This window comes from Ailuropoda melanoleuca, chromosome 6 (genome assembly GCF_002007445.2).
Source record: "Ailuropoda melanoleuca isolate Jingjing chromosome 6, ASM200744v2, whole genome shotgun sequence".
In the NCBI taxonomy this organism is placed as follows: domain Eukaryota; kingdom Metazoa; phylum Chordata; class Mammalia; order Carnivora; family Ursidae; genus Ailuropoda; species Ailuropoda melanoleuca.
Genome location: NC_048223.1, coordinates 115,449,923 through 115,460,822, shown reverse-complemented (window position 1 = coordinate 115,460,822; position 10,900 = coordinate 115,449,923). Strand labels below are relative to the sequence as shown.

Genomic DNA, 10,900 nt, shown 5'->3' with positions numbered 1-10,900 from the left:
CATTTTTCTTTCATTCAATTTTAATTAATTTTTATTGAAATAGCCATATGGCTAGTGACTATTGTATTGGACAACACACGGTGGCTGGTGGTTTATTTTTTAAAGCAAATAAAGTTCTGTTTTCATCTTCAGTAGGGACTTAATGAGGGTTACTGTGAGTGAATGGTTCAAAAATATTCTTGAAGCTACAAATGTTTTAAAAGAAGATTCATATTTTACATTTGGGGAATTTTTGTTCCACCCTTCCCCATCCCATTAATATTTCATTTAAAATGTGTCTGTAGAACATTAGAGTAGCATAGCATCATTTCTAAACAAAGAATACTTATAAGAGATGTGGGTGATATCCTCAAATGAAACCTCATTGTCATCCAATCATCCCATGTGGTCAGCAATGATGGAACTAGTCTATCCATTGAGAACTGGAATTCTAATTACTGATTTCCCAAAGGGAGACACTCACCTCCACTTATAAAATGGGATGACGGAAGAGGGGTTTTTTGGGTTTGTTTTTTTAATGTTTTAATGTTTTGGGTGTCCTTGGAGAAACAGTCTTCAGATAAACTCTCAACTCACTTTGGGTCTTCCTCTTACTAAAACCACCTCCCCGGGATTTCTCTGGTTTGTGTGTGAAAATATGAGAATAAACTTAAGGTAAAGAAATTGATTAGAAGACTCAATTACATTTCCTCTTAGTCCACGCAGTAACTTACAGTGCTGCCACTGTTAGAGAAAGAGAACTAAGTGTCCCTTGGTTTGAACCATCTGTCGCGAAAATGTGACATATGTTTGCTTTGTTTACTCAACAAGTGTAAACTGATACACCGAACAAGAAATCCGTGTATGGTGTGACTCTGAGAGAGTGTGGGTGTGTGTGGCTGTGTGTGCCATTAGGCAGTTTGACAGAGCACACACGTGTTGAGGAGGGTGCCCTGGGCGTCAATCCTCTCATACCTGTCCCTGAGGAACACGTGCGTAGACGTGCAGATAGGAGGGGTGTCCCCTGGGTTTTGGGCACACGAGGAGGCGCAGACACCCTCCAAACAATGGGCAGCACGCATTTGAGTCGCTGCGGAAGCCAAGGGGAGCGCCTGGCTGGTGTGGAGCTGAAGGGAGAGCTGCCCACCCCCTCCTCTTTCCTCTGGTCTCCCCGCATTTACACCCCCGCCTTAAACTTTGCAGAAACTCTGTGCCCTTTTCAATTAACCACCTTCCCCCTCCTGGAGCAAGAGGAGCTTTTCTTTTCTCTCCTCCGAAGCCCATTGTCTGGTGCAATGGGTTTGCAGATTTGACAGCTGAGCTCACCCAGACTCGATTCAAACTCGGTTTCCATGAATGAGGAACTTAGGTATCAGCAAGATCCTGAACCCAAGCCCTGAGCAGCCAGACCGCCCTCCGCCACCGTGGGCTGTTCCACAGACTCCTCTCAGGACCCAGTGTAGACTTCGTTGCCCCGGGCGCCCCCCGGTGTACGGGGAGAGGAGTGTGTGTTCGGGACAGGGTTGGGGGGTCAGCAGCATGGCTGAGAACGAGTGGTCCTAGAAATTGGGGCGAAAAGCTGTGTATGTGTTGGGCGTCTAAATTTATTATTATTTTAAAATTTACTCTTGATACAGCCAAGATGGAGGTTAGCTTATAAATTTCCCAAAGCCAGGTCTGGCGCGGCTTAAATGCAGCGGCCGGGGGTTCCGCTTTTGTCTCCTTGCCCAAGCTCCAGGAAAGAAAGAGAGAGAAAGAGAGAGGGAGAGAGAGAGAGAGAGAGAGAGAGAGGCTGCGTGTGCATGTGTGAGTGCGTGCGCGCTGGCGTGGATCGGTGCGTGGGCATATCCTGCGATCTCGGCTCCGAGGGTCTGGGTCTGAGTGTGTCCCTAACGCGCCAAGTCTTGAGTCATAGCCGCGAGTGACGTGGGGAAAAACTTTGTGTTCGGAAGAAGGGTCTGATTCGATTGCAGTAGGACTGAAGAAAGAGCCGTTGTGCATTGTGCCCTTTTGTGTCTGAGTGTGTGTGTGTGTGTGTCTGCGAGAGAGGGGGGAGAGAGAGGGAGAGAGAGAGAGAGTCTAGCAGGACTCGCTGCCGGCTGCATAGCGCTGCGTGTCCTGTGCGCGCGTGCTAGGTCCGGCGCCGAGTCTCACCGCGGACGGGTGTGTTCGTCTGCGGTGTTCGTGCGTGCGGGCCTCAGAGGGGGCTGGCGGGTGGGCTATGGGGCGTCAAGAGCAGGAGCAGGCCGAGGGTCCTGAGGCAAAGAAATCTGGCCTCGGAGCCCGCTAGCCTCCGCGCAGCTTCCAATATCCCTAACCGGCACCCGAGAGCCAAGGGGCTCCGCTCGGAAATCGTCCTGGCCCAACTCAGCCCCTTTGAGCTCTCGAAGATTACCGCATCTTCTTCCTAGCGCAGACAAGTGAGCCCGGAAAGGGAAGGAAGGGGCGGGGACACCCCCCAAAATAAATAAATAAATAAATAAACAAACTGGCTCCTCGACACAGCCGGACGCGGTCGATTGAGTCCAGGTTGGTGGCATTTGGAGAGTTTTCTCGTTCTGTGGATTTGGGAGCCCATCGCCGCTCCCCCACCCCCTCTCGCCTCTTGCAGGCGCCCCTCAACTTTGGGGTCCGGGAGCGCGCGGGGCTCGGGGCTGCACCTGCCCTGGAGCTCCGGGGCTGCCGGCCAATGCGCTCGCCCCGGGCGGTGGCGTTGATGAGCCCGAGTCCAGGGCGCCGGGCAACCCTGTGCCCGGCGCGGACACCGGGGAGGGAGCGGAGGACACGCCGCGGGTAGGGGCGCGTGAGCCGGGTTTCGGCCCTAGGGCCGACGGTTCCCCCTCGCCCGGTTGCCTCAGAAAGGAGGCGAGCCCGGGGAGGAGCGGGAGACGGCGACCGGGGGCAGCGATTGGCGGTTTGGGTGAAGAGGGCCGGCAGCAGAGCGAGCGAGCTGGCTGGAGGAGGGGGCGGCGAACTTCCAGCGAGAAGGGGCTCTTTCTGCGCCAGGGCTGGAGAAAGAGCTGCCGCCGCCGTGTGCTTCGACTCCAGGCAGCTGCTGGCTCCGCTCTTAGTGCTCGGAAAGTAACGTTATTTATTTATTTGCTTGCGTTCAGCCTCTTGGGTTGGACCCGATAGACACCCCTTGGACTTCAGGAGCTCACGTCCGACCTCTCCAGCCCCTACCCTGCCCTTGCGGGCGGCTCCCCGGAATACACGTACATGCCTCCCCCCCGCGCCCCCTTCCTGCGCCCCGACCCGGTTAGGGGTGGGCCCTCACCCGGGCGCTAGAAAGTCCCCCAAGGCGGGAGCAGGGGAGGGCAGAGGGGCGGGGGAGGTTCTAGCGCTCTCGGCTCTCATTTCAAAGCGCGCTCTCCCTTCCAGGTTGGGTCAGACCTGAACCCCTAAAAGCGGAACCGCCTCCCACCCTCGTGCCAGCCGCCAGCCGGGAGCTGAGTCGCCGGCGGCGGCGGCGGCGGACGGACCCGGGAGTTTCCTCTCGCACTGGATGGAACTGAACTTTGGGCGGCCAGAGCAGCGCGGCCGTCCGGGGATCGCTGTATGCTGAGCTCCCTCGTCGAGACCCAGCGGCGGCTCAGGATTTTGGGGGGGGCCGGGACCAGCTGGGCGCCGGCACCATGTTCCTGGCGACCTTGTACTTCGCGCTGCCGCTCCTGGGTAAGTCGAGGCCTCCGCTAGCTTTCTAACCCCTGAGTCTTTCCGAGGGGTACTCGAGGCAGCCCCCCCCCATTGCAGCGCGGCTGCCTGGGTGTGGGAGGGCGAAGTTTCGTTTTGGGGAAGGGGATCTTGAATCCTCAGCACCCTGGGCTTGGGAGGCGGTGATGGCGCGGCACTTGCCCGCAGCTTTTTGTGCTTGGTTTTTATTTTCTGGGCTTTTTAATGGCCTATCCTGGCGGGGTTAAGGGGTCCGAGCCCCTCCAGCCCCGGGACCAGCGCTCTTTGCGAGTCCCGGGAGCTCCCGGAAGCGCAGCGGGCAGGTGGGGTGTGGGCGAGCATTGACTGCGAGAGTAAACTTCGAAGGGAAAACTTTTCCCGGAATAGTGTCTGAGCGCTCCCCGCCCGGCGGGCCGCGGACCCGTGCTCGCCCGCCCCTTGCCCCTTGCCCTGCCCGCAGCCGACCTCCCTCTTCGGAAAGCCCCCGGCTTCCGTCGGGCGGGGCCGAGCGAGCGGCTCCCAGAGGCCGAGCAGCGGCTCCCGCCCGGCGGCCCCGGAGCGGCGGGGCGGGCACGCGCGGTGGGCAGCGCGAGCGCCGGGGCAAACCGCAAACAGCCCGCAAAGCCACGCCGGCCCAAGCTTGGCATAGCGGGAAGAACCGGCGGCCCCGGGTCCCAGGGCGGGAAAACGCCTCCCCGGCGTAGAGGGGCGGGCCCGCGGGCTGCGCAGGGCACCCCAGGAGCCGGGTCGGGCACGCGCGCTCCCCGGAGCCTGAGGCTTCGGGTCCCTGCCCGGCTGCCCTCACGCTCCCTGCCCTCCGCCCGCAGACGTGCTCCTGTCGGCCGAGGTGAGCGGCGGGGACCGCCTGGACTGCGTGAAAGCCAGCGACCAGTGCCTGAAGGAGCAGAGCTGCAGCACCAAGTACCGCACGCTGAGGCAGTGCGTGGCTGGCAAGGAGACCAACTTCAGCCTGACATCGGGCCTGGAGGCCAAGGACGAGTGCCGCAGCGCCATGGAGGCCCTCAAGCAGAAGTCCCTCTACAACTGCCGCTGCAAGCGGGGCATGAAGAAGGAGAAGAACTGCCTGCGCATCTACTGGAGCATGTACCAGAGCCTGCAGGGTACGCGCCAACCGGCCTTGCCCCCGCCCCACCCCCGCCCCTCACCCCTCACCCCACAAAGGCAGGCGGGCCCCTCGCCCGGGTCCCGCTGACCTCATCCTCTCCTCGATTCTCCCCAGCTGCAGAATGAGGACCTTTCATTGGCCCCCAGGGACAGCGGCAGCTGGTGTTTGCTGCCTTCCGAGCAGCATTGTTGGGGCCTGGTTGTTGGAAAACCCGTGAGGGGGTGGGGGACACCCCCCCCCCGCCACTGCCCCGCTGACCTCTCTGAAACCTGGTCAGAGCATCCGAGTAGGAGCCCTTTAAAGGACAGGGCAGAGACTCAACTTCTCTCCAAGGAGAGCTTCAGAGGATAAGAACACAAAGACTTGCCCTGAATCGTGTCCGGAATTTCTCCCCTTTCTTCTTTCCTTCTATCTATTCTGACATAAGATAAAGAATTAAGAATAAAAGGTCCAGTAGACCCTATTCTATCTTTACCCTCCTCAAACCTGATCAAAGGCAGATGTGTGAAAAACCATTTGTCATCTTAGATTAGCTGAATCTTGAACCAGCTGGTGGGGCTCAACCTTGGTTAACACAGAAGTGGCTTTGAGAGAAAAAGGGCCACTTGTCACAACCATCCATTCCAATGGGAATTTTTTGGTCCTTGTGTGCCAGAGGTGGCTGGTGTTTGTAAATCTAACACAGACGTCCAGGGAATTCATTCTCCACTGAGACACTGAACATTTGTAACATACAGATTTGACCTCTTAGCTGCCTCTTGCTCCAGAACCTGTTACAATGAAACCCTATTTCAGAGGCTGTTTAATAGCCATATCCCAGCTTTCTGGCTACATGCTATGTTGAGGAGCAAAGAAAAGGGGGCCTCTTTTTGGGTCACTTTTCTTCCATTGGCTCCTGGAGGTAAGCTGGGCTGGTGACATCACTGGCTCCTTCCTCTCTTATTTCATTCCTTTGCAAAGAGTGGGAGAGTTTTCTGGCAAGATCAAGCTGGGTTGCTCTCCAGTGTTTTCATGGCACTCTGGGGAGAGGAAGGACAACAAAGGCAGAGGGAATGCAAAATAACCAAAGCCAAATAGATGCATTTGAGACCTTTGAAAGTTTCAGCATCTTTTTGTTACACAATCATAACATCATTAGAATTTAGATTCAGTAACAAAAACTCTCTGGAATATGCCTGCTTTCCAGATCTAAGCCCTCTCTATCTTTCTGTGGTTTTTAGGAAATGATCTGCTTGAAGATTCCCCTTACGAACCAGTTAACAGCAGATTGTCTGATATATTCCGGGTGGTCCCATTCATACCAGGTAAGCAGATTCATGCTTCCACTCCGATGCCTTTGCCTGCTTGAAATCCATTGGCTTGCATTCCCTTTGGCTCTCAGAGAGCGTCTCAGTAGATAGTTGAATGGCACAGCGTTTCTGGGAAATTAGAAATAGGATGATGATAATGAAGAGGCAGAATGCCTAGAGATGATTGTATGACTTGAAAGTAATTCTAAATGAAGTAATGTGGTGTGGTGATTTGAAAGAGGTTGGAGGGAGGTGACTTGGTTGATTTTTTTTTTCACATTAGAATATGATTGGCTAGCTCTTGCATAGGGACTTCTGTCTGTAGGTGGCAATCATACTCCCTTCTTGCTACATACCATTCACAGTGCCTCCCTGCAAATGGGATCCGTGTCAGTGATGCCACTTATATTATGAGACTTCTGAAGATAATCTTAGATTGTTGAAGAATTTCTGATAGACTGACTTGTCTGCCTTTGATTTAAAAGATTCAACTCTACCATTTGTTAATTCTATTTTTAATTTGTCCTGAGCAAGTGTGTGCATGTATCAAAGAATGTATTACTGCCCCAGTGGCCCCTCAAAAAGTGATCTCGCTTCCCATGGTTTGTTTTGTCTGTCTTTGCTATTGTACGTTTGTTTTGGAAGTGAACTTAGTTTCAGAATTAAGTTTTTCATAACACTGGCATTCAGACAGCCCCATAAATAATGAGCAAGGCAGTAATTTCTCTTAATGACATACAGATTCCAGACTGATGTTGCCTTTATTTGTTTACACTTAAGACATTTTCTCAAGTGTATGCAACCATCACAAATGATACGTTTTATTGGTGGTTGTACATGGTGGTGAATGCTGAATTCTATGAGCTGATGGTTTGTTATGGGGGAGAGTGTTCTGGTGTTCTAAATGTTTTCTGTTTTCCTGCAGAAAGCCATAGAACCAAGGGATTATGTAAATACTGATATTTACATTCACTCACAAACATCCATTGAGTACCTACTACATTCTAGCCATTGGGATTTTGGCAGGGAGCCAGACAGATGTCGCCCCTGCCCTCAAGAATCTTAGAGACAGCCAGCAACTGGCATCAATTAAGCCCCTATTATATTCCAGGCACTGGGTTAAGAACTTTTTTAAAAAAAGATTTTATTCATTTATTTATTTGAGTGAGAGAGAGCAAGAGAGAGCGCGAGCAAGCAGGGGGAGGAGCAGAGGGAGAGGGCCAAGCCCACTGTGCTGAGCACCGATGGAACCCCATGAGGGGCTCCATCCCGGGACCCTGAGATCATGACCTAAGCGGAAATCAAGAGTCAGAGGCTTAACTGACTGAGCCACCCAGGCGCCCCTCTGTTAAGAACTTTTTATCATTAACTTAGATAACAATCTTCTGTGCGTCTTAGATATTATTATTTCCAGTTTAGGAATGAAGTAAATGAGGCAGTGTGGAGTTAGGAAACCAGCCCAAGATCACAAAGCTCATGATTAGCGAAACCAGAATTGAAACCCAGTTTTGTTTAATTCTAAGCTTTTGAACCTCTGCCCCTTGCTACCCGGAGTGTGATCTATTGACCAGTGGCATGGACATCACCTGGGAGTTGGTTAGAAGTGTGGTATTTCAGGCTCCATCCCAGGGCTACTGAATCAGAATTTACATTTTAAGAAGATCCCTGGGCGGGCTGCTTCATATACACATGAAGGTGGAGAAGCATTCCTCTACGTTATTCTGTTTTTGGTTCAGAGGAGATGTGTGTGTGTGTGTGTATGTGTTTTGGGTTAAGGATATAAGTTTAGTATCAGAGGCATTCATATATTATCCAAATAATGATGATAATAATTTCCACTCCAGAGCCCTACTAATGCTCCCTCCCTGTCCCCTTGGCCCAGCTGGGGCAGCATCTCAAGTCCTGGAGGAAAGGTGCACAGACATCTGATCTCACAGGGGCAGGTCTATAGGAGCAGGGCTGGGATGTGGCCCATGGTGTACCAAGAGCGAACCCGGCCTTCCTAGTGCTTTGAGGGGCAGTGCCTCTTGCCTGCTGTCTGTCCCCTGGAGCCTTTCTCCTTGGTCTTTGTGCTGGTGCTTGGAGGGCTACGAGCCTTCCTGTGGATGGTGAGGATGCAGGCAAGGTGGAAGGCTCCTTTGGGTTTTAATTTCAGAACTGCTATGGACTATAGGACTGCAACAGACTCCGTTTCCCTTTCCGGTGTTCTCTTTTTCTTGGTATAATGAGACCGTGGGAGTAAATAGTCTCTCGTTCTAATAGCTCATGATTCTGAGGGAAGACTGAGGTCACCTCCCGAACCCCTGCACTGTGCTCTTCTATTGTGCTTTCAATCCTTGCATTCCTTCTACTGTTAAAATGGGTTGGTCATTCTCAGATACCCCTGGGTTGTCTGAATTTCTTCTGAGTATTGGGAATTCTTCTGCATATGGACCAAGTTTCATTCGTTCATTTTCTTGGATCCCTTTCTCAGCCAGGTTTCTTTTCATAGCAAATATGACCCTGACTTTGTGAGACCTGTCCTGCTGGGAACCCAGAAGTCATAATGAATTAATCAGAGCCAGGAAGGCCTTGTCTGGAGCTACATTTTCTCTCTCAAGGGCATTGAATTTAGGTTCCAGCACTAATGAGCTTTGACCTCTGACAGTGACGGTGTTCCCTAAGTGGGTATAGGGAAGCCAAATGGAACCTTGAGAGGTTTTAAGTCATTGAATAATGCATATTATCCAGTTTGGCATTTGTAGGAGAGGGAAGGACAGAGGAGCAGGATGATAAATGTTGCTTTTCGTGGTTTGATTCTGAGTTTCTAGAACATCTCTCCTGCCTTGAAAATCTCTCTGAGGAAACCAGGACAACAGGGCCTCTGCCTTTTACAGATATGGTAGCAATCAGAGTTTCCATATTTGGGTTTCTTTGCCCAATGTGAAGTGAATGTTTATCCACATACATTAAGTGTGAGCTGAATCGTCTCACTGAACAAGACATGTTTGACATTCTTGTGTTTCCATTTTGGATTCCTCAAAGCCACAGCCGTCTTTGCCGTTGTTTACTTGATCACCAGTTAAAAAGCCATATTGAGGTGCTGTCAGTGGCCTGGCAGGAACAAGGAAGGGAACAAAAATGAGATAGAGTCTCAAACCTGTCATCTCTGTTCTGAAGCCTCAGCTGCAGGAAGGAAATCAAACAGCCTAGTCAGGCGAGAATTGGAGAATTGCAATGGCACAACCCTTGTGGAAATGTGTCGGTGGAAGCGTGTGGCCTTGAAAGCACATTTAAGGGCTCAAGGAGGGGCCTTCATTGTGGGTTGATGCCTGTGTGGTTTTTAGGGGTCTCAAGCGGGAAGAACCAGGCAGTGAGTGGGAATGTACAAAGGAAAGAGGGAGCCAGTGCAAGAGGATGTTGGAGGAGAGGAGAGAATATGGAACATCGTCTTGGGAGTCAAGAGGGCAGAGCCGTGTGGGCACATGGAGGTTCTGAGGACAAAGCCACCACGTATGGTTCACATCTGCCATGACTCTCTGCTCTTTAACCTTGCCTTTTCTTCTTCCTGCAAGTTCTAGAAGCAGCAAGAAGTAAATAGTGATTTGAAAGGGAGGTGAACCTGTTGGCCATGTGTTTTGACTCTCTGGAGGGGGAGAGCGAAGTAGCCAGAAATTCTGAAAGCACAGCAGGTGCCAAGAAGAGCCTGAGATTGGAGGATCAGAGGGGGGTGTAAGCACCTCTGTGGCAACGAGAGAGAAAGAGGGCTCCAGGGCTTAAGCATTGATTGGGAGGTTGGATTTTGTAGAGAAGAGTCAGGAGGTGCCAGGCCTTTCTCAATAATAACCAGGGCCGATGGTATTGTAAACAAGAAGCGAGATGGATGTGGGGAAAGAGGGGTATTAGGGTTTGACATGCTGACTCTGGCTTGGTGAAAGACAAAGGTCTAGCTCTCTGGCTCTGTCATCATTTCCTGCCAAGTCCTAGGAGTGGCTTAGACCTTCCCACGAAGCCTTAGGATCTTGACATCAATTGCCACACAATTGGAAATAGTTTGCTTCAGGATGACATGCCCCTAAACACTCTTTTGTGTATGGCCCCTTTTTCTGAATGATGCTGTGAATAATTAGCCATGTTTAGCATTTCCGTTTTAATGTGCCATCATACTTATGTCATTATGGAAAAAAAAAAAGCTTTCTTAAAAATTTTACATGTTGAAGAAGAGTCTTATCAGGTCCTGTGCTGTCTTGTCAAATCAGGACAAGAGAGAGAAGTGTTTGTAAATACCAGCTACTGGGATGTGTGGTGGCCCTTTGCTTTCCACTCGGCTCTCCATAACCCCCTCTAATCCTGTTGTCCCAATAGGTGAGAATCCCCGTTGGTTCCTTGTTCCCGTTCTGGCATATGGTAAACTCCTTCCCAGGTCAGCTTGCGCCCGCCCTCCTTCTCCAAGCCCCGTCACCCCCTGTCCACTCAAGTTCACTGAGCAATCCATTCCCCAAGCACTTCATGTGTCTTCACTTTCTTGTGCCTTTGCTCATGCTCTTGCCTCTGATGGGGAAGTCGTTGTTAGTTCCTCAAGACCTAGATCCAGTTTCATCTCTGGGGGCCATCCTGGAATTCCCCCAGACAGGCACTTCTACTTGAGACGCTTTCATGCTGCATTTTGTTCTTGCCTTCACGATAGCTGTTAATCACAGGGTATTGAGAGGACTTATGCATGTGTCTGTCTTTCCCACTGGAAAGTTGGGGGACCTGCTTGCTCTGCTGGGTGTATGCCCAGCCTTCTTCCTGGTTCTGAGTAATCGTCTCGTTAACCGTGGGTGCTTGAATATCAGAGAAGGGCCATAGAGAT

At 51.6% G+C, this 10,900-nt stretch overlaps 1 protein-coding gene across 4 annotated transcripts in view; it reads left to right on the top strand.

The window, feature by feature from the left end:
- The first annotated feature begins 1,973 nt into the window (after positions 1 to 1,973).
- Positions 1,974 to 10,900, top strand: part of GFRA1 (GDNF family receptor alpha 1) — a 211,528-nt gene continuing 202,601 nt past the window's right edge. Inside the window, exons 1-4 of one of the 4 annotated variants that reach the window (XM_034663329.1) lie at positions 1,974 to 2,508; positions 3,361 to 3,654; positions 4,479 to 4,772; positions 5,998 to 6,081. In XM_034663329.1, the coding sequence (XP_034519220.1) occupies positions 3,615 to 3,654; positions 4,479 to 4,772; positions 5,998 to 6,081 (418 nt within the window). In that variant the 5' untranslated portion in view covers positions 1,974 to 2,508; positions 3,361 to 3,614. The other 3 variants (XM_034663328.1, XM_019797846.2, XM_034663331.1) reach the window with 3 other exon arrangements.